Source organism: Neophocaena asiaeorientalis, unplaced genomic scaffold (genome assembly GCF_003031525.2).
Source record: "Neophocaena asiaeorientalis asiaeorientalis breed wild unplaced genomic scaffold, Neophocaena_asiaeorientalis_V1.1 scaffold1100, whole genome shotgun sequence".
In the NCBI taxonomy this organism is placed as follows: Eukaryota; Metazoa; Chordata; class Mammalia; order Artiodactyla; family Phocoenidae; genus Neophocaena; species Neophocaena asiaeorientalis.
This window is the reverse complement of record NW_020172013.1, coordinates 64197-91543: the sequence shown is the minus strand read 5'-3', so window position 1 is coordinate 91543 and position 27347 is coordinate 64197. Positions and strand designations below refer to the sequence as shown.

At 40.2% G+C, this 27347-nt stretch overlaps 1 protein-coding gene across 3 annotated transcripts; it reads right to left on the bottom strand.

The window, feature by feature from the left end:
- Positions 1-16: 16 nt before the first annotated feature.
- On the bottom strand, positions 17-26781 carry INTS6L (integrator complex subunit 6 like). Of its 3 annotated transcripts, XM_024751197.1 has the most exons (13): positions 25386-26777; positions 24497-24586; positions 24097-24280; positions 23709-23837; positions 21154-21317; positions 18525-18677; positions 14635-14767; positions 9185-9279; positions 8110-8220; positions 5684-5902; positions 4517-4640; positions 3013-3155; positions 17-1369 (listed from the first exon to the last, which is right to left on the bottom strand). In XM_024751197.1, the coding sequence occupies exons 1-13, from the start codon at positions 25548-25550 to the stop codon at positions 1124-1126; spliced, it is 1956 nt and encodes a 651-aa protein (XP_024606965.1). In that variant the 5' UTR covers positions 25551-26777; the 3' UTR covers positions 17-1123. The 3 variants fall into 3 exon arrangements, with proteins under 3 accessions (XP_024606965.1, XP_024606968.1, XP_024606972.1); XM_024751200.1 differs by lacking the exon at positions 8110-8220 and having other exon boundaries at positions 25386-26776; XM_024751204.1 differs by lacking the exons at positions 17-1369; positions 3013-3155 and adding an exon at positions 3748-3902 and having other exon boundaries at positions 25386-26781.
- Between the last annotated feature and the right edge of the window lie 566 nt (positions 26782-27347).

The following is a 27347-nucleotide window of genomic DNA, read 5'->3' as shown; positions in this document are numbered from 1 at the left end:
GGACGCCGTGCCAGGAGCCGGGGAGCGGCAGCCAACAGGACAGACGCCAACAGTCCCCGCCCTTATGGAGCTTCCATGCTCATGGGGAGGCCAGGCAGTAGGTGCGCAATGATCCAACAAAATTATTACAGTTGGAATTCGTGTTAGGGAAGAAGCAAGCAGGGATGGGACAGAGAGCAGGAGGGGGAGCCCCAGCGGACCACGTGGTCGGGAAGACCCTCCTGAGGAGGTGTCCTTTGGGCAGAGCCTGGAGGAGGAGAGAGAGCCGGCCTGTGCACATGCAGAGGAAGAGCTCCAGGCTGCGGCAAGGGCACGTGCAGAGCCCCGGGGAGGGGACTGGCCAGGGAGCACAGAGCAAAGGACAGAGGCAGAGAGAGCAAGGAGGAGATGACAGGCCACGTGTTAGGAGAGGATGGCGGGCCCAGGTCGTGCACAGCTGGGAGACCAGGGTCGGGAGCTCAGATTGTGTTCTGAGTGCCTAGGAAAGGTGATGATGGGTCTTCAGCATGGATGTGGCGTGATCTCATTTCTGTGTTGGCGTGATCACTTTGTCTGCAGGGCAGGAAGTGACTTAGATGTGCAGAAGATGGGAAGTAGGGAAATCAGATAAGAAGCTATTGGAGTAGCTTGGTGACATGAGGGCAGCCCAGATCAGAAGAATGGAGAGAAATGGTGGGATGCGGGATTTATATTGGGCATCATCCAGTGGAATGGAGGAGGCCGGTTCAGACTGCACTGGGTTGGAGCATAGAGAGGAATTGGGGACACAGAACACACATGCAGACCCATCCCTTGTTGAGCCCATTTGCTCCTACTGACTCAGCAACTCCAAATGGCTGCACATCCTTCCGCCTTGCCCTGGCAAAGCAAACAGGCATATCTCTTGCCATTTCTCCAACTTGTGTTAATTACTATGAAAGTAAGGATCTTCTTCCCCTCATACATATTGAGATCCTTGAAACACAGTCTCCACTCCCCACGGGGCCCTTGGTACCTACCACATAGATGGTTTAATAACGGTTTACTTAACGAACAAAAACTGAATACAAAAGAAATGAATACAAAGGAAAAGAAAATTGTTTAGTGTCTTAGTCCTCTAGGGGCCATAAGGAAATCACAACCACTACTCTATACCTGTATGTACAAGGGTGGGTTTTATGAGGTTTGGATAAGATGGGAACCACGAGGCTGAGGGTGGTCCCTTTCCGCCCACGTGGTTAGTTACAGTAGGTGGTGTTTGTGGTTTCCTCAACAGCAGGGACATACTCCGCCTTCTCTTAGATGACAGAGGACTGCTGGGTTCTCCAGGACGTTTCACTTTGTTTTGTGGCCCTGTTACAAACTCATCTGCTTCATCAATCATCATTCCCTAGAAAACATCAATGAACATATTCCATTAAAGACAGCACTGCACGAACTCTTCACATGCATATACAATCATACGCTACATCACCAATATAGATCTTAATCATCGGCCAAAGATTTGCCATACCCCACAGAGGCTGTTCTCAGGAAACGCTATTCAATTTCAACCCAGTCTAAGTGGAACGAGGAGGAAACTTGTTGTAAGGTCAAACATAACACAATCACGATTAACCAGAAAGCTTGGGGAATGAGAAACGCGATGAGAGCTCCAAAGTGGGAATAAACCCACAGTGACCTTTCTGAAGAAGATACAAACCATTTTGCATCAACCCTTGGTAAGGCAATTCATTCCCTTTTGTGTGCTTTAAACCCATCCTTAAGAAATATTGATAGTCACTGTATAGAATGCTGCATGAAAACGGTGATGGGCAGGTAGATGGAAAATGTCATTCCCCCAACAGCAATCTCACAGAGATTCAAATATGTCCACCTTGGTGCTGGACAGAAATGAGGGAGGGGGCTTTTCACCCTTGGGACTAGATAAAAGATGAGAGCCAGCAGTATAGAAGGTTAACTAAAAGCTGTTCTCATCCAAGGATAATCCAAGAATGCGCACTCCCATTATTTGAATAAAATCATAATAAATGACTTTTCCAAAGCATTTCCCAAAGCAAAACAGTACATAAAGGGGAAAACATAGTCACTGAGCATGTACCACGTGTCAGGTAATGTTCTAAATGGTGTACAGGTACTAAGTCAATACTCCACAGAGCTCTATTAGTTAGGTGTCATAGTTATCTCCAGTGCCACAAATGAGGAAACCAAGACACAGAAAGATTAAGAAAAACTCCAGTTAATTGAAGATTCAGGTGAAGCAGAATACCTTTCAGTCTACTTTTGCTACAGAAGACATTATTTCACGGTCTGCACGTTTATAACAATGGTCTCCTCTATGAATGCAGATATAATCTCCATTTGTCTTCATGCTTATATGGTCAAGTCAGTATATCTCTCACTTATACACACAGAGATACACACACACACACACACGCATGCACACACACGCATCTCACATGTATATCTCACGCACACATCTCACATGTAGAACAAGCCAATAAGGCAACACCACTTAGTACTTCATATTTCAAGAGGAATACTTTATAACTGTCTAGATACAGCACTAGAGAGCTGAATAATGTAAACAGAGGAAATAAACAGTGATCTCAATATTAAAGGAATTAGTGTGTGGAGGTGGGAACAAATACAGACTCTGGAGCTGGAAAGACGGGGGTTCAAATCCTGGCTCTTAGCAGTCGTGTCACTCGGGGTGAACCACTTGGCCACTATGAGCTGTGATTTCATATTATAGGGCGGAGAGTAGCACTCATCTGCAGCTGTGAGCATTCAATGTTATCATTTAAAATAGCACCTACTACGTACGCAGTAAATGGCAGCTATCACTTTGTTCAACCAACACACTCTTGCATAAGGAGGCTCCCACTTTCCATTCACAAAGAGCCCTGGAGGCATATTTTATCTCTTAAACAAACAGAAGGAGAACCTCTGAGTTACCTACACGTTGCCAAGAAGAAAGGAATTATTGCAAGAATATCACGATCTAGGCAGACATAGAAATAGGTATCCCACCTTCTTATCTTGCTTAAATGGATTGCCAAAAGTATGTAGTCTTTTTGGTTGATCTGGATCAATCTCTCGAAGTGGAGAAGCCAGTGTCTTTAGATATTCTTGATAGTTACCCATTTGTGCGACTGGAACACTATGAAGGGAATCTGCAAAATCACCGGAAAAGCAACAGATACTATACGGCAGAAGTGTGTGGTCCTTTTGAGAGGACATGATCATAGTCTGATTTAGCATTGTGTATCTTGGCAACCGACAGTCTAAAATCTCGAATCTAGCAGCCTGGATCTAAAATCATCTCTCTTCATCCCACTCATCACTCAGTCTACCATCACTTCGGCCTACAAGCTCAAATCCCTAGGACAAGAACAACTCCCTCCCTCACTCTTCATACCAGGTTCGAGAAGGGGCTGACATTCCCTATACCACCATCCCAACTCAAAACCCCATATTTTGTGTTTTCAAGAGCCTAGGCTCAGGGCTTCCCTGGTGGCGCAGTGGTTAAGAATCCACCTGCCAACGCGGGGGACATGGGTTCTAGCCCTGGCCCGGGAAGATCCCACATGCCGCGGAGCAGCTAAGCCCGTGCACCACAACTACTGAAGCCTGCACTCTAGAGCCCGTGCTCCGCAACAAGAGAAGCCACCACAATGAGAAGCCCGCGCACCACAACGAAGAGTAGCCCCTGCTCGCCGCAACTAGAGAAAGCCCGCACACAGCAACGAAGACCCAACGCAGCCAAAAATAAAATAAAATTTAAAAATAAATTTATTTTTAAAAAAAGGAGCCTAGGCTCCATGGTTTTCTCTTATCATCCAGAGAATCTTGGTTAGCGGGCCTCACCCTCTTGGAAAATTTGATTAGATCTACAGGCTCTCTTCCTAGAAAAGTCTCCCCTGCCAAAAAAAAACAAAAACAAAAACAAAATGGCGTATAATTTCAGGAGGTTGGCCAGGCTAAGATTTGCACATTTTAATGGACAAATGACCCTGCTTAAAACGAGCAAAATGGAGTAAAGGGAAATTACACACCATCACCAATTATCCTAGACAATATTAGGTTCATTCTTTTCCTGTAAATAAGGAATTTGGATTGAATTCATCACAGTAGGCTGGGCGGTATAGCTTCGGGGCATGCAATTTCCGGAATCTGATAGACCTAGGTTCTGCCACTTTCCAACTCACTAAACCTGGGTAAACTACTAAAATGCTCACTCTCAGTTCCAATGTCCATAAAAATGGGCATAAACACAGCATCTATCTCATGGGGTTGCTTTGAGACTTACAAGAGCTAAAACGTGTAGTGTAATATATGCACCGATTAATGCACACTTCCCCTTAAACCCGAGAACAATAAACTTGTTCCTGGGTAGCTGAAGGGATTCCGGAAAAGAGGCATTATAAATATTAAAGTATTACAAAATAACTTACTCGTTATGCAATAAACATCTTCGTGAGAGTCAGACTTGACATTTGCCTAATCAACAAAAAGTGCTTCTTTGTTCACTTACCTTCATCTTGTCCAACAATAAACTTGTGTGTTTTCAGCAGATTGGATCGCATTCTGGTTAACTGGTCTAAAAGACCTCTACGTGGAATATCATAAGCATTTCTATACGTCTGAGGTTTCAAATCCTATTCGAAATGAAACAATTTCAGTTACTCCTGAGGCTTTTAATATAGAAATATAATTCCTAATCCTCTTAAAATCTTAGCGAAGAGAGGGATATTCATTACAACTAACTACAGTAGAATTTTGCCAGTGGAAAATTTGCCTTCGCTGGCTGTGTTCTGAATCCTAATACACCCACAGAGCATTAAAGCCACTGGGAATATCCTTTTTCAGTATGTCATTTAAAACATCAAATCCTGAGATTTGTGCCGGGGGAAGCCTTGCAGGCCCACTGTTTGTAATCTAGATGTAGCCCGCCTGCAGCCACGGGGGTGAGCTGCTGGGATGTCCATCCGGGAAGCAGTGGCTGATCCTACAAGGGCTGCAGTGATCTGACCACCTCCAGCCCCAGTGTACCTTTGGGATCTGGGGCAGCACTGGAGCCCAGGCTGTGCTCTTCCCCAGGCTGCCCCCAGCCAGTGATGGAGGATGATGGGGGATGTTAGGGCCTGGCCAGTTCTGCCCAATGTGGACCTACTCTATGGGAGATCGTGGTGCCCGGCTTCCCTTCTGGGCTGGTTAAGATTTTCTACAAGCTATACTGATGTCTGAGGCTCTTCATACCCATTCCTCCTTCCTTCCCCCACCCTCTCACAAGTGTTAGTTCAGCAGCGTAATCTGACGGTTAGCAGACATTTGGTCCTGTCCAAAATGTCTGTACAACATTTGGTCCACGCCAGAGGTCCTTGATAATTGGTCACACTTGGTCCTGTCCAAAATGTCCATGGAGACATGTGGTCCACACCAAAGGGTCCTTGATATTTGGTTCTGTCCAAAACCATTTGGCATGAACCAAATATGCTCATGGATATGTTTTGGATCGAACCAGATTTCAAGAACCTTTTGGTGTGGACCAAATGTCTTATGGACATTTTGTTTAGGACCAAATGTTCTGCAAGGGATCTGAAAGCTCTCTCTGCTTACTCGTGTTCCTTCTCCCCTTTATCTTTCACAGACCTTACCACCCCCCCCCCACCCCAAACAATCTATTTATGTCACAGTTTACCTTGTTTAAGAGCCCTACTTGGAAGCCGGCAAATTCTTTGGTATTCAATTCTGCCAGTCTCGGTGCTGTTTCTCCTATGATTTCTTTCAATAGTTTTCTAAAATTTTTATTGTGAGTCAAGGACACACCACCTCCAGAATGATTTTTCACTTTGATTCCAATTTCCTGGGGAGGTTTCTTCCCCACTGATGCTAGTATTCGTTCTGACTCTAGTTTGGTCTAAAATGAAAGTACATAGTACGTTATGAAAAGATCCATATTATCACTATTGTTTTTACTACTTAAGAAAGATAATACTTTAAGAACCCCATTGAACAAATTTCAATCGCAAATCACAGAAAAACGGATAATTAAACATTTTCCTGTGCTTCTCTGTACTACCACAGCAAACAGAGAGAGGGGGCTAGAAAGACAAATAATACATTTTTTTTTCTCTTGTCTAGTGTCAAAATTATGATCGAATCATGGAGAGAATGAAAACCATGGGTAAGAATTACACGTAAAATCACATTTTGCTACTGTAAAATCTAGTCTAAGTGAACATATTCATTTCGGACCCAGACATAAAGGGTAAAACTCTGTATTTATAAAAGTACACTAGTACTAAAATTCAGATTACATAGATTGCATTATATCTGAAAAAAACTTATAGTGTTTAGTTCTAATATCAGACCACCCCCCCCAAAAGTAATACTTAACAAATATTACCAAGTAAATAATTTGTAATATGTACTCAGTAAGTTTCTTACTAACTCACAAGAAAAAAAATCCTCTTAATAGACACTATTATACCATATTGATAAATATTGCTCGAGAATGTATTGTAGCAATATATTTGGGCATATTTTGTGATTTACATACATCTGAGATGGTTCAAAGAACACTGGTGACATAGAGTTATTAAATTAGTAATTAAATTAGTAATTAGAGCTAGTATAAATTAGTAACGATCTTTTCTTTTTCTCTAAAAGGTGGAATTCCACCAATGTCCAGTAAGCCCAAATTAATTTTGAATTTCTTGTGGTTTGGTCAGAGATACTCATAAGTTTTCCCTAATTATTGGAATTAAGTATGTTTATTATCTTTTTAAAAACTTAGTCATGAAATAAGGGATAAGAGCAAATGAAGGGTCTGTTTCCACAAACTGGTCCTGAAAGGTCATTGATAAAACTGTACAAGCAACGTGTCCCAGAAAGCCCCAGAACTTGCATGAGTTTCAACTCTGTTCACTATTCTTCCTTCTGGCCATACCCTGCTGACACAGCCTTAAAGGCCTAAGGTAAACATCAAATAAAAAAATATAAATCAATAGATCAATAAATAAATAAATAACCAAAACAAAACATTTAACAACAACAACAAAAATCTATTAGCAGAGAGGGAAAGGGGTTAAGGGGACACTTGATAGATCAGAAATCTGGGTTTGCCTTTACTTTCTTTTGCATTTATGAGCACAGTGGTCTGGTAGGAGCTGGTAAACTCCAGACTATACTTAAGTTTTTGCCAGTTCCTAGCAAGGTGTGTCAGCATCCCAAATTGTGGAGTCATTTTGGTTCTTTGGTGCCAGAAATCTGACAGTTATTTGCTCTGACACTTATTTGCTCTGTTTTCTAAAGGCCCAACTTTGAGACATATCCAACTTGAAGCATTATTGTCACTGCAAGTGCTACTACTATCCCCTACCTGGGAATACATTCGTGCACAAGAAGAAAGTAAAGCTGCTGCATTAATTTGTCATGTAACATAACACATTTGTATGGCAGTAAAGCTCTAACTCAGTAGTTCTCAAACATTTCCACCCTGCAAGAATGGGCTAGGTAGAGGTGAGAAGTACGATAAGTAGGGGTGAGTGGAGGATGAGGTACTAATAGAGAGGGGCAGGCAAGGGACAAGGTGAATAATGCAAATGAGGTGGGGGAACAGATGGAGGGCCTGTCACCCTCCAGTGCGAGGAACACTGGTCTCATCTCCCCCTCTCCAAGAAAAAGCATACTGATATTTATTGCCTAAAAACGCATTTCAGGCAAGTCATTAATCACACCATGCCTCAGTGTGCTGACCTAAAAAGGGGGATGCTCTAGCCCAACGTGATTTGAGGAGAAACTAGGTTGAGGATAGACAAAATGTGACCCATGGATAATTCTATTAAGCCTCTGCCCCTCCTAGGCCACAAAATATCAACCAGCTTGTGGGTAGAACAAACTGGCAAGCGAAAGGAGAAATGGCACAGCATCAAATGATACTGACAGACCCTTAACTGCAGTTTAATGGTGAAGCTAGAAGCCATAGAGAATCACATTATTACTAATCCATAAAGTGTAGAAATATATACACATTTAATTTGAAAATTACAGTTATACTAAAGAATAAGGAAATGCACTTCTGAGGGCAAAGGATTTTTGTTTGTTTGTTTTTACCAATACTACCTGTTGGCTGAGTTTTTTAAGGTAAGAGATAACACTGTAACTAAGTCCACAATCTAAATTATCTGATATCAGATTTGGAGCTCCCATCATCCTTAGTGCTTTCTTTAATGGCTATAAGGAAACAAAATACACAACAGTAAGAATAGAATAAATCTTAAAATACTCAAACTTCAGTTATAAGGGGCAAAGGGACATGATTCATTTCTTAGAAGTCAAGGTGCTGCACATAAAACCAAACATGGAACATTAAAAAGTGGCAATGAAAATAGCAGAAAAGTAAAGAGCAGAAAGTAAAAAAATCAGAAGAGAGTGGGATAAGAAGAGCAAGTAACAGCAAATTCAAACAGGTAAATTGCTTTCAGTCTTAATTCCCAAGTCATAAAATCATTTCACATTGCATTTTATTGTGTACCCCATTCCTGCCATGGTAAATACTAACACACCCCAATTTCTCCTCCCAGTGACACCAGTGGCACCACTTAAGGTTCTGCCTTTTCACCTCTAGAAACTTGGCTTAAAGTTTACCACGTCTACCTCTGAAATGATTTTGATAATCTTGATTTAGATTATATGACTCGTTCAAAATAATTATGAATATTTTTCTCAAATTGTAAAGATCCAAATGACACCAAGTGATTTTTTACTCTTTTTGGATTCCCTCTAACCAGTGCCCCTACTTCATGCTGTGTCTAGGACACATTTAACAAGCCATAAGTAAATATAATGTCTTGAGGTTGTTTGGTTTTTTTTCAGAGGAAAACCCAATAGTGCGAATTTCTAGAGTTAAAAAGGGAAGTTGATATAATACATAAATCCAGTCCTATTTTTCTTAAATTCCAAAATTATAATTTCACAAGGTTAGTTTTTATAAGAGAAACATAGATGTGTTTTATAACAATAACCATGGCAGTTAAAGGAAATAAAATAAGCAGACCTCTTTTGTGCCGCCATGATATCTCCAAGCTCTTACACATAATTTGAGAAGACAAGGGCGACCCAAATTTACACATTAAAAATAAAACTATCTTATTTCAGGGGTGAAGTTTTTGATTGATTGGATAGAGTTAATACATACTAATAAGTAGTATGGAGGCAGAGTTTTTAAGTAGCTGTCAAAAGCCTGTCGCCACTTCACATTTGGCTTAAGCTTGTGAACTTTAAACAAGTCATCTGCAAGAGAAAATCCAAGAAAATATTATACTATTCCAGTCCTAAATTCCAAGATCTAAATCAAGCAACCCACATCTATTATATAATTTCCTAGAAATTTCCAGTTTCAATTACATTAGATGAACATTTCATTGGAGTTTATTTGATTATCTTTTTTTGGTACTATGTACCAAAATTATATATAGCAGTTTTCTAGAAAATGAAATAAATTCTCAGGTTACATATTCATCTTCCATCTGTGAAGCTACATAAAATATAATATTAAAACACGGACTCTGATCTATGTGAAATATTATCTTACATATTGGTAACTCTAGTGTAGTAATTTTCACCTGAGAAGGAATCCATGGTCACTGGTGGATGGAATATTTCATTTAAATAGAGAATGTTAAAACAACAAGAACAACAAGAACAATGGGTGGGTGAAATGGGTGAAGGGGGTCAAATGGTACAGACTTCCAGTTATAACATAAATAAGTCATGGGGATGTAATGTACAGCGTGATGATTATAGTTAACTACGCTGTAGGCATATTTGAAAGCTGCGAAGAGAGTAGATCTTAATATTTCTCATCACAAGGAAAGAACTGGAACTATGTGCGGTGATGGATGTTAACTAGATTTATCGTGGCGATCATTTTGCTATACATACAAATATCGAATCATTATGTTGCACACCTGAGACTAATAGAATATGTCAATTATACCTCAATAATTTCTGGGCAATGATGGCACGCTCTAAATTACGTTTTGGATTCTCCTTAATCAGTGTATATTTTGTTTATCCATATTTCCCCCCTCTTCATTTCCTTGATTTCTGTGGTCAGGCATTTTGAGCCAAACTTTGGGTCTCTCAAACATTAGTTAACAATTGGCTGATGGCCCTAGTAAAAGCAAGTAGAGATGTATGTTGAAGTTGAAAATTCTGTACAACTAAGTATGGTTCTTGAATATGGTGTATTATTAATATAACTAAAGACATTTTCCTTAAAAAAGCAGATATCCCCTATATTTTTACACTCAAATTTAATTATTTAAATAATCCAAATGCATTGTATACACTACATGGAAAATTCCCAAAATATCTCATTATTTCCTTCCAAGGATAAGAAATTTTTTAATATAATAATTCAAAATTGATATCCCGACATCAACCAACATGAACCTGCCACACTTACTATAAATATCAAAGGTATTATAAATTCACTCTCTATATTGTTTCTTCATGTTTTACTGGCTTTTATCCAAAAAACAAATGCTTTCCTTCCAGGAACAAAACCATCCCTATGCCATATGCACAATTTCTCTACAAATAGGGTTATTCTTTGAAATTCTGAATTTATTTGGTTAAGAAAAGCAACTACATATTTTCTTCCTTTTACTACTATAATAAATTATTCACTCCTGCTGAAACTAATTTAAATGAATTTACAAAGTCATAAAATGTAGGTCTTTTGTTCTTTTGGTACAGGGTAGAAAGAACAAAGGAAAAAAGATCTGAAGAGATTTCTGGCTCATTGTAACATGCAGGTCCTTTAAAGACCATTCATACCTTGACAGAAAGGAACAGAGACTGTAGAAATATCCTGTCATACCATGTCTTTGTGTGAAGTCTGTAAGGAATTAGGCAGATCTTGGAAACTAACTGACAAATGTAAATACCACAAGACTGAAGAGACATTTAGATATAAATAGATTAGACAGAGTCAATAATAGTCTCAATATTTCTAACAATGCCAATTGCAATGATTCCACCCAAGAGCCAATTTAGTCTAATTACTTCTTGTCGGATTTATTTTTTAATGGGGGCAAGAGGAAAAAAGAAAATCTTCCACAGACTAATCAAGGGTAGAGAGCAGTTAGGGTGACACGGCTTTAGTCACTATCTTTGTAGCTCAGAAAATTATTTCCATGGTATTAGATTTCCATTCACATGCAGTCTCTAGGATGGTACAGTAAAAATATCATAAACAATCAGCTCATCCACATTTGAAAGATGAGAGTGTGGAACGAGAGTAAAATGACACTGCCAACACCTCAAAAACTACAGATATTTTCTCTTCCGGTTCCTTTCTCCCCACTTCCTGCTTCAAAAAGGCAGGGGTTTGAGTTCAAGCTCAGACACATACTATGTACTTAGCTCAGTGAGCTTTGAGAAATCACTTCATCTTTTTGTGCCTCCATTTCATCCATAAAATGAGTTTAATAACTGCCTTTTCCCACAGGACTGTTCTGAGGAACTAGGTTATGTACGTGAAAACACTACATAAAATTTATAGGGCTTCCCTGGTGGCGCACTGGTTGAGAGTCCGCCTGCCGATGCGGGGGAAACGGGTTCGTGCCCCGGTCCGGGAAGATCCCATGTGCCGCGGAGCGGCTGGGGCCGTGAGCCATGGCCGCTGAGCCTGCGTGTCCGGAGCCTGTGCTCCGCGGCGGGAGAGGCCACAACAGTGAGAGGCCCGAGTACCGCAAAAAAACAAAACGAAACAAAACAAACAAAAAAACAAAAACCTTATAAATAGCGTAAACTGTGAAGCACTGGATATATAATGATAAATAAACATCAGATTATCCTCTTTCGGTTATTCTCTTTTCCTCCTCCTGATAATAACTGGTCTTAATATGGAGATGAACTATATTTTTTACACAAGTCCCCAGTTCTTAATTTTTTTTTAAAAAAAGGTGACTGAATGTGGCATACTTAAGAAAAGAAAAAAAAAAGACAAGTTGCTACAAATACCTTGCTTTCTGTAGTTACTGATCCTCAATAGAAAAAAAATGTTCCTAATTTCCTGATTGAGAGATAATCTTGCCAACTGTGATAATCTGGTTACCTACCACCCTACTAACATGATTCTTATGGTAGCTCATTGATCCAATTAAGCCTCACTTATCTATGCCAGCTAAATTTTAATGCTTAAATAAACTTTTCTTGACTACTTTTCATGGAAATCTTGAATTAATAAAGAGGAATTAATAAAGGGGTCACTTTTATGGACAGTTATTGTACTCTGCAGTACTATAGTGATGTTTCAGACATCATACAGTGTGTGTGACTTAACTTCATGACTTTTTACTAAATGCCCTGCCTACTAAAACTGCAAAACTGTCCTATATCTTTTTTTTTTTTTTTTGCGGTACGCAGGCCTCTCACTGTTGTGGCCTCTCCCGTTGTGGAGGACAGGCTCCGGACGCGCAGGCTCAGCGGCCATGGCTCACGGGCCCAGCCGCTCCACGGCATGTGGAATCTTCCCGGACCGGGGCACGAACCCGTGTCTCCTGCATCGGCAGGCGGACTCCCAACCACTGCGCCACCAGGGAAGCCCTGTCCTATATCTTTATATTATATCCTTAGTATGGAATAACAGTGCCTTCAAGACCTACTAAGGTAACCTAGATATTAATAATGACAATAGTATTATTAATCAGACAATAGCACTTACTGTTTGCCAGGTGAGTTTGATGCAATTTAATTCTATTAATTCATTTAATCCCAACTAAATCCTTTTGAGGTAAGTACTATTATTATTCCCACTTTACAGATGAAATAGCTGAGGCACAGAGAGGTTAAGTATCTTATCCAGGGTCACAAAGCTAGCAAACAGCAGAGCCAGGATTCATTATCAGGGCAGCTATGCCCTACAGTTCAGACTGCTAATTACCATGGAGGCTACACAATCCAGAAATTGAAGTAATGGTGGAAGTATTGGTGGAAGCTATTTCAGAACCTCAACATGAAACCCAAGTTTGGGATTCAGGGGCACAAGAACCTCAGCCTCAAAGGGTGTGAAAACCCTATGCTCCTTGGAAGATACAGGTTATAGAGAAGCCTAGAAATGGATATTTGAAGCCAAAGGGAAGAATGGGAACTGAGTCAAGGATGGGGTGGCCCTCAAGTGGATGTGTGGGGTCAGAGAAGGGGGAGGAATCAAAGATGCCTCTGGGGTTTCTGGTTTGGGATGTTTGCAAAGGGATAATGATGCTCTAGGCAGGGGTGGATAGAGCCCCTAGCCAAAATGACCAGATATAAGATTTGCAAACTTTTCCCCATTTCATACGTTGCCTTTTCTCTCTATTGTATCCTTTGATGCACAAAAATCTTTAAGTTTGATGTAGTCCCATGTGTTTATTTTTGCCTCTGTTGTCTGCGATTTTGGTATCATCTCTCTCTTATTTCTTACAACCGCATGTGAATCTACAATTATCTCAAAATAAAAAGTGTACTTTAAAAATAGAAAAATAATACTATTAACAGTCTAAGTGAAGATTAGCTAGTTTGATCCTTCACTTTTTAGTTGTGAAAACTTGAGATCATAAAGGTACATTTAAGAAAACAGGGTAAATAAATCCACAAGATACAGGTACTTTTTTATTGGCAGTCTTATTAATCTCAAAGACATAACATATATTCTATATAAGTGAAAATCACCTGTTAGAAGATATTTTTAGATATGACTAAGAAATAAAGTAGATAGGCTATCTAAAACAATCTTTTATGATGACCCACTCTTAACCTTCTTAACTTGCAACATTCAAAAGAATTGCTTTTTCAGGACATTTAATACATATAATATTGATAGCAATAAAAATCTATGCTTTCAATGACTATATTAAAACTTAGTAAAGGTTTGATCCTTTTTGCAAAAATTAAGAAACCTCAGCAACTAAAAATGTTCACAACTTTACAAAGAGAAAGATACCGTGTGGTACTGTATTACTCTAAACAGATGTGGCTCTTTAAATGAGAAAAAAAAATCACACACATTTTCAGTGATGTCTGAGTAACAGCTTCTGGAGTTGTTCCTTTTAGAATCTTGCCATGGAAACCACAGCTTCTACAACTGCAGTTATTGCAGAATTCACTCTTGTATCTATTTCCTTAACTTGCTACTCTGCCTAAAACACACACCTCAAGAGCATTCAATATTCTTTTGTGGAGGAACTTAGTGCAAGCCAACAGCCCCACAGAAGCCCTATTTTCTGAAGAAAACCATCAGATTCTTGAAGTGTTAACCCCAATCAACTTTGGGGGGTCCAAACTAGTTTACCAAAAGCCAAGTGCACTTAAAACTGGAGAGAAGAGGGCTGACAGCATTGGAGCTTGCAACCCAAAGAGCAGCATAAGAATCACGCCCCCCGAGGTGAAGAGTCTCTTCTGTTTGATGTAAAAACAACGAAAGGAAAATGAACAAAACAGAAAACAGGATGCAAATTCTATCCTTCCAGATCAGTTTCTAGACTTTTATATATCCTGATATCCATTACTCTTTGACTACATTTAAAATGCTTAGTTCATTGTCGATTTTTCTTTTTTGTTGTATTTCAAAGATGACTAAATGGCACATACTTGACTTACCTAAAAGAGGGAGTAAAACTGGGTAGTTGTACGGCATCACAAAGAGGTTTACACAAGTTAAAGTCGTACTGGCTTTTAAATAACCAAATGGATATCCAGGTTCATTGTATTTTCCACTGCTAGTGACAAATACCTGAGAAGACGGTGAAGTAATGTACAGTTATGACAATAAGGATTTTATGTAAAACTAAACACAGCAACATTCCACACCGACATCTCTGGCACAATTTAATTGTAATTTAAAAATGGGAATAGTGCTCTCACTGTATTTATGTCAAAACATATCATACTAAAGAAGAATGTTCAGATTGCAATTCTTCTGCAAATTGCGTTAAGAAATGAAACTGTACTATGCAATAACGATTCAGAGACCACAGGCTGCATCAACAATACCCAAATATTTACTTGGTTAGCACGATGGAAAATAAGGCTGAAATACCACTAAGTGATACCAGCCATTAAAACAAATTGACTTCTCAAAAGAACAAGTGGTGACCAGAGTGGAGACTGTTAGAAAAATGGAACGTGCCCCTATGCCTGAAGCATGCAATCACAAAAACAAAGCCCATTTAAAGGATTATGCTAACACTCCTGTGTACTACTATTAAGTTTTGCTCTACTTCCCTTTTATGCCCCATTCCCCTACCCATTTATTCATTTTTCATCCAATAAATATTTATTGAGGAGTCTGTTTCAAGCCAGGCATTGGTGATAATTATTTTGATGCAATTATATTGAGCAAGGAGATGCTTTGGTTCAATCTGGAAAGCACTTTCTCTTGTAAATGATCCTGGTGGAGCAAACATTCAATAAAAATGAAAACATTAATCTTTATTCCATATGACTAACATCTTATTCCTTAATGATATTCCTGATTTGATATGCATTGTATTGTCAGGTTCCATAGACCTGAGATGCTCTTCTGGAGTCCTCTGGCTATCATGTTTTCTTTGTGCTCCATGTTTACTCTTTGGCCCAAATCAGGGCATCCGTATGTACTTTTAGGGACCTAGACCTTTACCTTTCCTAAAGCCCTTCAGCAGGATTATTTAAGACAAAAGTCAAACCCTGATGGTGAACAGAACCCACTTACTTTGCTAATTCTTGGTACCAGCCATATCACCTACCAGTTCACTAAATTCTTGCTATGCTTAGCTGTAGCTAAGAATAAACCCTTCCTATGCAATGGATGCCTCCACAAAAAAATGGAGTGTGCTAAAACATGACTCACCTACTAGATTTCATGTCTTATTCAGAACCTTAATAGAAACAGATAATTGTAATAAAACATGTTGGATTTCCTCCAGTTTCCTAAGTGTGTATAATAGAAAAGGGGGAAAATCATCATAAAGGATAAAAAAGTTACGGCCAGCAAGGATCAGACCTGTAATTTCCCCGAAAGGAAAAGCACTGGTTTTTTTTTGCGGTACGCGGGCCTCTCACCGTTGTGGCCTCTCCCGTTGCGGAGCACAGGCTCCGGACACGCAGGCTCAGCGGCCATGGCTCACGGGCCCAGTCGCTCAGTGGCACGTGGGATCTTCCCGGACCGGGGCACGAACCCGTGTCCCCTGCATCGGCAGGCGGATTCTCAACCACTGCACCACCAGGGAAGCCCCAAAGCACTGTTTTTTGTTCCTTTCTCACTCCCTTTCTGTCTTTACTCCCTCCCTTCCCACCTTCATACCTTCCTTCCTTCCCATAAGCCCCCTGAGTTTTTCCAAATTTCTTATCACCTGCAAATTCATGGAATTTGGGGGTTCAAAGGGATCATTAGAGACCATCTAGTCTAGAGAAAAAGTGTCTGATCCCAGACCGCATAGCTGGTAGCAGAGCTAGGGTTAGAATCCAGTCTCCATTATGATTTTGCCAAATTTCCCAGCTCCTGGTTCATCTTATTCTTTTTCACTCCCACTAATTCATCGCATTAAACTACTCTAAACCAAAGTAACGTAAGATGCAAGAGAAAGACATATGGCATATTTGAGGGGTGTTGCAGGGATCTTAAGGATTTCTTAAGTTCCTTTGGAGATTTACAAGGAAGGTGCCATATAGAAAAGAGGGTTTCATTTAGGGAGGAAGTATAATTTATAATTTTATTTGCTTTTATTCCAAAATGTTTTTCAATTCATAAATTCAAGCCTCTGTCTTGATTTTAACTTAGCATCCTATCATCCCTATCTCTACATTTCTAGCACATTTTTGGTGTATTTTATTGAAATATAAACATACGTTCAAAAAAGTGCATGAATTATAAGTATACAGTTCAATGAATGTTCAAAAATGAATGCACGTGTGTCATCCAGATCAAGAAATAGAACCTAACCAGAAACCCCCTCGTGTCTTTTTCTGGTCACTACTCTGTACCCCCAAGAGAAATCACTGTCCCGACTTTTAACAGAGTCAGGCAGTCTTACCTCTTTTTGAACTATATAAGTCGAATCATATGATATGCGATCTTTTATGTCTGGCTTCTTTCGCTCAATATTATATTTATGAGATCATTCTGTTTCTTGCACTTTTCCATCCTTGCTTTATGCCTGTTGCTTTTTTTTCTACCCTGTTTTAGCATCTTTGGAGAATTCAAGTAGCTTAAAGGCAACTAGTAGCAATGATTTCGCATTTTAGGATGAAACAGATGGCAGTCTGAAAGTGTTTTTTGCGTAAGTAGAACCTAACAATTACTGATTGCTATACGGTGCTGTAGTTTAGAAACGGAACAAATATCCTTACAGTGTAGGGCTTCCTTATTATATTCAACTAAAAAGGCTGTGACTGCCACGCCCGGATTTTCACAGATTAAAATCCAAAGGTGAGTCTACTAACAAATCAGCAAGCCCTTCTGGCTGAAGTATAACCCTTGGAAGAGCCAGTGTATGTGCATTTGCCTGTGCATTTGCTTCATCCAAGGAAAATCCACACTACACTCACCAGTGTGGCTCGTACTACAGGAAGAAGGGTTTGATCACATTACACAAATACATAAAGTCGTTTCAGGCTTATTTATTTATTTATTTATTGGTCAAAAATATCTTGTACTGGGAATTCCCTGGCGGTCCAGTGGCTAGGGCTCCGCACTTCCACTGCAGGGGGCACGGGTTCGATCCCTGGTCAGGAAACTAAGATTCTGCATCCCAATTTTAAAAATTAAATTTTTAAATATTTTTTTAAATTAAGAAAAAAATCTTGTACTTCCAATCTGTCAAGTTCACAATGAAGACTGAGAACATTGCTTCAGCTGAAGAATCCATAGCTGAATAGAATTACATCATTTAGGTTAGGGATTCTTTTTTAAAAATTTATTTATTTTCCTTATGTTTTTTGGCTGCGTTGGGTCTTAGTTGTGGCACACGGGATCTTTTTGTTACGGTGCACAGGCTTCTCTCTAGTTGTGGCATACAGGCTCCAGGGCACATGGGTTCTGTAGTTTGCGGCACGCGGGCTCTCTCATTGAGGCACACGAGCTCAGTAGTTGTGGCTCACGGGCTTAGCTGCCCCACGGCACGTGGGATCTTAGTTCCCCGACCAGGGATTGAACCCGCGTCCCCTGCATTGGAAGGCAGATTCTTTACCGCTGGACCACCAGGGAAATCCCTAGGTAAGGGATTCTTAACCTGGGGTCCCTGGATAGGCTTTCGGGGAGTCTTCCAAATCCTCAAATACATAGGTTTCATCAGATCATACTTCCTTAAATGGCAGTGTACGGTAGGCTAGTGATTCATATCAGTCTGAAATTATTTGCTTGGCCTTGTTGCTTATTTGACAGCATTTGTGAGAAACATTATCAACAGACTCAGCTCGACTATTCCCAGATTAACCTTTGAAACTTCTTAAAACAATTCAAAGATCTCAGAGTGGTTCCAGACATTTGGCTGACAACAAAGGATAAGTACCTGCCAGCAGGTATGGGGAGACTTTCGTTCCAGGATGTACTGAGTTAAGGGTGAAGGTTCAAGTTCATATTTGTCAAAGGGAAGTTTGTCTATTACCATTGGCTCACAATCTACACAGGAGAACCTCACAACAGGATGAGATGTTCGTGGAGGCTAAAAAACAAGAGGGGAAAATATAATCTGTTATTAAGAGAGTTTACATTTCTGATAATTCTGCAACCCTTTTATGTTTTGTTAAACCATCGCTGAGATACAGACTACTGTTTTGAGAAAGATGAATTGAGAAAGGTAAATTATAACACTCATAACTACGGTTTCAGGGAAGTAAAAAATAAAACTGCTTTGAATATTAAGAACTCTGAAATTCAGATCCACTTTTGCAACCTCCAAGGACTACCTGCCCTTCACTCCTTTGTACCATGAGGTTTCAGACAGGCCAGACACCGCTAGGCAAGAAGAAATCCATGAAGTTTTCTAATGCGGTAATGACAGAGCTGGAGCTACTAACCAGCAAGGTGAACAACTGTAAAGGCATGGAAAAGGCAAGATAGAGACTGAAAAGGAGCCCGTCACAACTCCAGAGCCTGGGTGAAATTTTCTTTGCAGCTGAATTTTTATAACATTTCTCACACCCACACACTTCCTTGAACAGCTAGAGCTGGGGATGCTTTTGGCTGGGCTGAAAGGCCCGTGTACCTGGGGTACCAGAGCAGATTGATGGAGCAGCCATGTTATTAATGACTTTAGCTTGTGGAGATGGAGAGCACCAGAGAGAGAAATGGTGGCAGCAAGGGCGAATGGAGAGAAAAAGATTTAGGACAAGTTCCAGGGTCAAGAGTGAGATGTAGCTCTACCTACTCTTGCTGAGAGATCTGTAAGGCTGATGTGAATACGACAAAACACCTGTTTCCTTCATAAAAGGGAAAAACATGCTCATTTGGCTTTATGATTTACAAACCTACAAGATGTTTTGGAAGCTGAGAAAAATAGCCTTCCAATGTGCTTTTAAAGCTGAAGCTACGAGCTATGTGTGAGTTTCCTAAAATTCCTTCTTTCTGGTTTTTAAAAAGTTTTTTATTTTAATCAAACTTGCAAAATATATCTGGCTTATTAGATTTAAATCTATGAAAAAACATGAGTGGGGACTTCCCTGGTGGCACAGTCGTTAAGAATCTGCCTGCCAGTGCAGGCGACATGGGTTTGAGCCCCGGTCCGGGAAGATCCCACATGCTGCGGAGCAACTAAGTCCGTGCACCACAACTACTGAGCCTGCACTCTAGAGCCCACGAGCCACAACTACTGAGCCCACGTGCCACAACTACTGAGCCTGCACACCTAGAGCCCGTGCTCCGCAACAAGAGAAGCCACCGCAATGAGAAGGCCACGCACCACAATGAAGAGTAGCCCCCGCTCGCTGCAACTAGAGAAAGCCCGCGCGCAGCAACGAAGACCCAACGCAGCCAAAAATAAAATAAATTAATTTTAAAAAATAGAACTTCATAAAAAAAAAGACATGAGTGAAACCCTGTCACCAGCAATAATGAAGCAAATTTGTAACAAAAACATTCAGTCTGGGGTTTGAAGGGGCTGAGAGTAACTGGGCCCTGAGGTTTGACAAGCATGCCACCTTGGTGCCCCAAGGGACAGGATTAGGAGACAGAGCCTCACCCACGGCAGGGGCTGAAGATGGCTCTTCAGTAGTACATTCAGGCCTTTTGTGGCCACCTTTGAAAAAAATGCAGGAGCCTCAAAATAGCAATCCAGGAGAAACTGCAGTTCATGTCAGAAATGTCTAAAACCTAGATAGACTATAGATTAGCTGAACCAAGAAGGTGCTGGAAGAGCAGTGACCTTTTTGTGCCCCCTCCGTCCCTCAAGGATTACTCTGGCCTTTTTATATTGGCTGCAGGGAGGGAGGACGATGAAAGGGAGAGTGGGTTTCATATGGTTTCCCTTATTACTAGATGCCGCGCCTTTCCCCCTCCCAAGCCAATACATGTGGTGCTAGGAGCCACTACAATATCAAACCCTCTTCCACCAAATACAGTAAACAAAAAGATAAACCCTTGCTTAGAGATCATTTAAAAAATATTGCTTAATTACCCATTGTTGAAAGGTGCATTGCCAAGGAACTCAAGTCCACTGATTACAAAAACCTGAGAAGTAGGCCCACAAAGTCCCACTACATGTCTAATGGCTCCCTCGGAGGAAGTAGAATGACCTCTGCTTTGAATATGTTTCTAGAACCTATACAAGGTGCAAACTAAGTTCTAATTTCCAGGGGATGTACATGAAAACCAATGCCTGCCCTTTTTAGAGATTGTGTTTACCAGGTAAATCAAGTCAGCGGCTCTGGCCCTGAAATAAAAACCAAGTCACAGATTGCAATAGCATCAAAAATAACAATATTTTAACATCTGAAGAGGGCAGGTCAAGTGGCAAAGGCAACTGAAAGAAAGAATGCCAGAACAGAAAGGAGGTCCTCTCTTGCTTTTAGGTACAAGCTAGACTTTCCAGTAAGAAATAGAAAGCACAACTTAAAAGCTTCCAAGCTATTTTAAAAGGTTCTCTGCAATCCACTAATTGAAAATCCAGAATGATGTTTACCTTTTTGTTTTATGACACTTACTAGTGAAGGTAAATTCTGATCTGGCCAAAAAGATTCTGGAATTGGCCAATGTCCAACAGGAACACCAGTCTTAGAGTTAGGTCGCACATAAATGAGCTTATGACAGCTATGCCATGGTTGAGCAGCAAATGAATTGCTTGGCCTGGATGAATCCATAAGTCCATCTAAAAGTTAAACAAAAGACAGACTAAGGCATGAATTTCCTTTCACAGCCTCTGATCTTCTTGTACAGATTTTTCAGTTAAAAGCAAAGTACAAAACAAAACCAAAACAGTGATTCATGAAAGATGGAAGTAAAAAGTGACTCTACTAGGATTTCTGAATGTTCTCTCTAGCAACTCTTTTCATCATCTAATCCATCCCCTCTAATCCAACATCCTGCCCCCCCCAAGTCCTTAATTACAACCAAAATATGTAGTTATACGGAAAACTGTTACAAAGTTAGTTTTAAATTTTCTGAGATTTGGACACATAAATTAAACACACTAAACCACAACAGTTATTTTTCCAAATTAGGCAAATGAAATTTTTCATTCCCTGGTATAGTTTTACATTTTTGAATCTGACAAAATAGGTCATAAATTCTATTTAGATTTTCTATTTCCAACAGATGAAAAAAAGTATTCTTTACTAAACAGTTAGACCCAATGACCACAAAGGCAAATTCACCAAAAGGTAGAAGGAATGCTGACAACACAATCTATGTATATAGTTGGGGAGGGAACACAAAGCAAATGCATCACGTTTATGTGGACTAATTCATTATAGTTTGCCCATCCCATCATTAAAATCCCATGGAAACTGGGCATCGTATAATGCTGAATAATATATCCTGAATGCATTTTAATTATTTGAACTGGCATATTTCATTTGCCCCTGGAAAACGGGGCAAGACAGAGCTACATAACCTTTAATGGGATGATTTATTAGTCTAAATTATATTTGTAAAAGATATGTGTTAGTGATTTGAGTCTCATTTTTTTCTTCAATATCATTTGATTTACTTAAGCATTACTTTAAACAAGTAATTACTTTAGAGCAGGGGATTTACTGCGGCCCATGGAGCTCTAGAGAATACATGTAGTGCTTCAGGGGACCAAGACACCCCCTCTAAAGTTGAGCTCACAATTCTGGGGATGTGCATTTTTCTGAGGAGAAAGTTCTTAGCTTTCATCAGAATCTCAAAGGTTAAGAACCCTGGACAAAGGGGAAATGGAGCTAGAAAGAATGTCTGAGCTATTTACGTGACACCATCTAATTGGTTTTCAGTAGGAAAGTTCCCTGTTCACATGAAGGTAATGAACACAAAATTATAGACCTGAGTGGTCAATCGTTACCAATATAACATGTCCTTCCTTTACAACTAATTTAATTACTTTAAAATGGGCTGTGAAGCCTCAGTCTTCTACAGCAGGTGTTTTGTTGTTGTTTTTTTGGTTTTGGTTTTTTTTGTGTTTTTTTTTTTATTTGGCCACGTGGCATGTGGGATCTAAGTTCCCTGACCAGGGATAGAACCTGAGCCCTTGGCAGTGAAAGCCCGGGGTCTTAACCACTGAACTGCCAGGGAAGTCCCTACAGCAGGTGTTTTTAAATTGGAGTCCAAGAACCCCTGAAATGAAACACAAAATTATGTGTGTATGTGTTGCCCATGTCCATTTTCCTGGGGAGAGGGGTCTCTATTTTTTCTAATAGCTTCTCAAAGGGTTCTGGGGACTAAATAGCAAAAAGGTCAGGAACCACAGGATCCACTGCTTCAGCAAGAAATGTGGGTCTTTCTGCCCCTTTGCACTTACTCCCTTTGCTTCTCCAGGCAGCTACCACTAATTGTGGCCACAGCGATTAAAATGTATGGATCAGATCAGGCAAGCACTGTGGTGATGATGGAGTCTAGGTACACATATGTATGTATGTGTGTGTGTGAACCAACAGGAATGAGGAGAAGCGATGGCCTGGAACAGAGCTCTGAGGAAGCCGTGCAATGGGGTATGATTCCCTTTCCCAATACAAAAGTAGCTCTGCTTTCCTATTTTGAGATGTTGAAGTTTCCATAAAATCTCATTTGAAGAGAAAAGGTTCTGCAGTTAAAAGGTGGCCAGGAAAATACTGGTGTAGGATCTTATAGGATATTAGCAGTTCCTGGCTAAACATTCACAGATCTCATCAAGATAGCTTGGCACGTTTGGCGCTCACAAGACCAAAAGCAGATGGCTGGTTAAATGGCACTCTGTAGTCAATCTCCAGATATTTCATGAATAGAGAAGTGAAAAATTCAGCGTCATCCAAAGACTGGGACCTGGAATATGAAATGGGTAGGGAAAAGGGAGAATTTTCTGAGGAATATTTGACATTGAATTAAAGCTAGAATTTGGCTACCTGAAATGTATCCACAGGCAATGAATGAATGGTAGTTGTTTGGATGGATGTTTGTAACCACTTGATTGTGTGTGGCTAGTGAAGACCGCGTCTACTGCGATTAGTTCAATGTTTTCTCAATTTCAGATCACTCTCCTATATAACACTTTAAGGTTAAAAAAAAAAAAGGTTATCTACCATACCTTCTCCAATAGGAAGTGGATCTGGTCCCGTTTTTTCAAAGTTAATAACTACACCACTCTGAACTTTTTGAACTAAAGATTCTAAACATTGATTCAACATTCTCTGTGTTCTAACACAGTAGGAGCGACCTATACCAGAAGGAAAAACAAATAGTACAAGTTTGATCAAATAAAACACTACTTAACAATACAAGCATCTGAAATCCTAAAATACAACTTGAAATAATCAAAAGTACACTGGCAGCAGACATCACACCAATGATGAGCTTAAGCAGCAGCGTTGAAAGATTCGGAAGGAAAAGAAGTAAAGACTGGATGTGGCATTTAAGAAAAATGGTACTCTGCTGGCCTGAATTTGTCCTTTAGAAATAGTAAATATTGCCAATACCTCCTGTGACTTCACACATCTGGGTAATGGCAGACTCATCAGTTGGTACACTCCCTAGCTGCTCTGGTTCAGTAGAAGCCAATCCAGGCAAACGCAACACCAGGGCAAATAACCTTTGATCCCAACGAAAAGGTTCTTTGGTTAGTTCACTTCCAGGCAGAGGAGAATTCAAAGGCAGATGAAGCTGATAAGGCAAAATTGGAAAAGTTTCATCATAACAAGCCACACAAAAATGAATCAGTTCAAGGGTTATGGAGTTCACTTTCCTTTGATGTCCTCAATAAAATGAGGCAATCTTTCAAGGATTACCAAGATGGAACGTTTGCTCAAACTTATTCTTAACTGAAATAGCTGCATGTTCTCTGCCATTTAAATGAAATTTGAAAAAAAGAAATCTCACCTCTTCTTGAACACCAGCAGTACTTGTTAACTTGTTTCCATCTGTGATGGTAATTAAAATAGATGGTTCTAAAAAAAATGGATTTCTCCCCTAAAATACATTTAAAAAGTATTAGAGCTGTGTAAAGTAATAGCATTGTATTTCAACTTTTACATTTGCCTCGCCTGTGATCTTTCAAGTGTGTGATAAAATTTTCCTGGATAAATAAGAAGGAAAAGATTAGGGACTGAAGTGGGTGGGAATCAAAATAACAATCCCTGCAGAGGTAACATTCAGAATAAACTGAGGAATTCTTATAATTCACGAACTCCCCAAACTATAACATCCAAATCCCCCTCTCCCTCTGCTTTCCAAGTAATCATAAAAGAAAGATATTAAAGGGATTATAATGGCAGCATCCTCCATACCCGGGTATCATTCAGAATCCTGGCACAGTGAGGGGGACATTAATGACTTATGCTCTGCAACCTGGCCAGTGACTGGTTATTGTGAGCAGAGTTTTTACAGTGGGAAAGTGTAATGATAACATCAGCAAATGCTATTCTGCCTTCCTCTTATACTAGAGCTTTTTCGTTGAATTGAGAGGGACGAGGGACTTAAGGGCTCTGAAAGTTTCTCTTCAATTGTCTTGTTCCAATATTCTCAGCAATGTATTCATCCCATGATAGCTGATGATCTGATGCGTAGGCAATTTTAAATATTTTGTGGTCAAGCCACATAAAAGACTCCCCCAAAACGATTTTTGTTAAAGTATGTATTTAAAAGATACATGGACCTCCTTTTGGACGTTATAAAAAAGAGCAGAAAACTTGGTAGCCATGCCCAATTTTAAATTCTTACCCCAAGTCACCAAAATAAATTAGCTGTACTCACTCAAATTATTTTTTACCTGTCCATAGTTGTCTATTCCAGATATTAATCTATTGAGATTTAACAAATCAAATGAGGATCTTAGAGCCTGACCAAGAGTAGTCAGTCCAGAAGCCTGAAGATTTTTTAGTTCACTCATGAATGTTGCGTGATTTTCCTTCCAACCAGCCTGCAAACCAAACATTTACAAAGAAATTCCCAATTATACAATGAACAATATATAAAGTGCAAACAACCACCAAATAGCAAGTATCAAACCTCTAACAAGTTAATAATTCCTTAATCTAATTCTATTCTATATCTGGACTGATCAAGTGGAACAAAAGCAGGCCATTAGTTTCAGAAAGATCTGCCAGCCTTAATGATCAAGAGCAAAGATGCAAACAATGCATTCAGTCCATTATCGCTGGAGGGCTTTGGCTCAAGAAGCCTAATTTGCTATTCAGGCTCAATCAAACCTACCGAAACACCTCAGTATTTACCTTAGTTTGACACTGAGGATGAGCACAGAGCACGGGGCAGAGGAAGGAGTAATTTTTTAAATGCATCGTCCTTGATAGAGACAATTAGCTATTGAGTGTCTGATTTACATGAACTTTTCTAACCAAGAGTATTTTCTCCCAAACAATATTTTCACTTTAAACAAGAGTATAGGTGGAATTATAGGAATGGAGCCACAACTATGTGGAGACAATCCTTCTGGCATCTTTAAGCATTCAGAAAGGCGCAAATCTAGAATAGGGGAGAAAGAAAAGAAACAAAAAGTTTTGACAAAGAAGCAGCATCGCCTAGGCACCCCCAGCAGCTATGAACGGCAGCAAAGAACCAAAGACCCAAGGTCAACAGCCAACATGCTCTGATTGAATCATTTGTAGAACAGAAGGAAAGGACCACGTTGACTAGTCAGCAATGTGGCTATAAAGACAAAGCAGCACAAAACGCCAAGAAGAGAAGCCAAAAGAAGATGGCAGCTAACAGTAGGTCACAGAGGAATAGGCCAGCAGAGGAGACAGTAGACAGCACAGCCTGGCAACTTTGTGGGACAAACAGGCACCTGAGTCTTGGTAGCCCTGTGGGCAGTAGTGTAATATGCTGAAGGTTCGAGTCATGCCAACCAGACCAGTAGAGCTGGAGGTGGAAAGCTAGCACAAATAATGCAGAGCTAAACGAAATGACTGAAGTTTCATGTTCAGCTAAAGACCATTATCCACACAACTATAGCAAACACTATCTTTTCTAGTTTCATAGCCTCCTAAAGCAATCTGGGTCAGAGTGACTGAAAGGCAGAAAAGGGGCCCATTGCCTGTACCCTACTATGAAGTATATGCATGACCTTGAGCAAACCTGTCGGCTCTTAGGACCTAAGTTTCATTATCTGAAAATGAAGAGGATTAGATAAACAGGGATACTGTGTAAGGCTGTGCATGTTACAACCCTGGAGAGCCACTCACATTGTGACCCATGAGAATGGCGCGCCCTAGGCTTGAACAGTACGTAACCTCCATAACCATATAAGGTGAAGGTGATCCTGGTTAAGATCCTTTCCAGTCCAACAGTCTGGATTCTGTGAAATTAAAAATGTGCTTTTAGGGACTTCCCTGGTGGCGCAGTGGTTAAGAATCCGCCTGCCAAAGCAGGGGACACGGGTTCAAGCCCTGGTCCGGGAAGATCCCACGTGCTGTGGAGCAACTAAGCCCGCGAGCCACAACTACTGAAGCCCGCGCGCCTAGAGCCTGTGCTCCGCAACAAGAGAAGCCACCGCAATGAGAAGCCCGTGCACTGCAATGAAGAGTAGCCCCCGCTCGCTGCAACTACAGAAAGCCCGGGTGCAGCAACGAAGACCCAACACAGTCAAAAATAAAATTAATTAATTTTTTGAAAATGTGAGTTTTCTCTCTCTCTCTCTGTGTGTGTGTGTGTGTGTGTGTGTGTGTGTGTGTGTTTCTAACATTTCCTGTAAGTCAAAGGATCTAAAGGCAGA

Coding starts and splice junctions, on each gene's coding strand:
- INTS6L (XM_024751197.1), bottom strand. CDS start 25,550: ATGTTTGGTTTGCAGGCTGGTTGGAAGGAAAATCACGCAACATTCATG. Junction 14,768..18,524: donor CTCCCCATACCTGCTGGCAG/GTACTTATCCTT, acceptor CCGTCTTCTCAG/GTATTTGTCACTAGCAGTGG. Junction 5,903..8,109: donor TTAAAAAACTCAGCCAACAG/GTAGTATTGGTA, acceptor CTTTCATTTTAG/ACCAAACTAGAGTCAGAACG.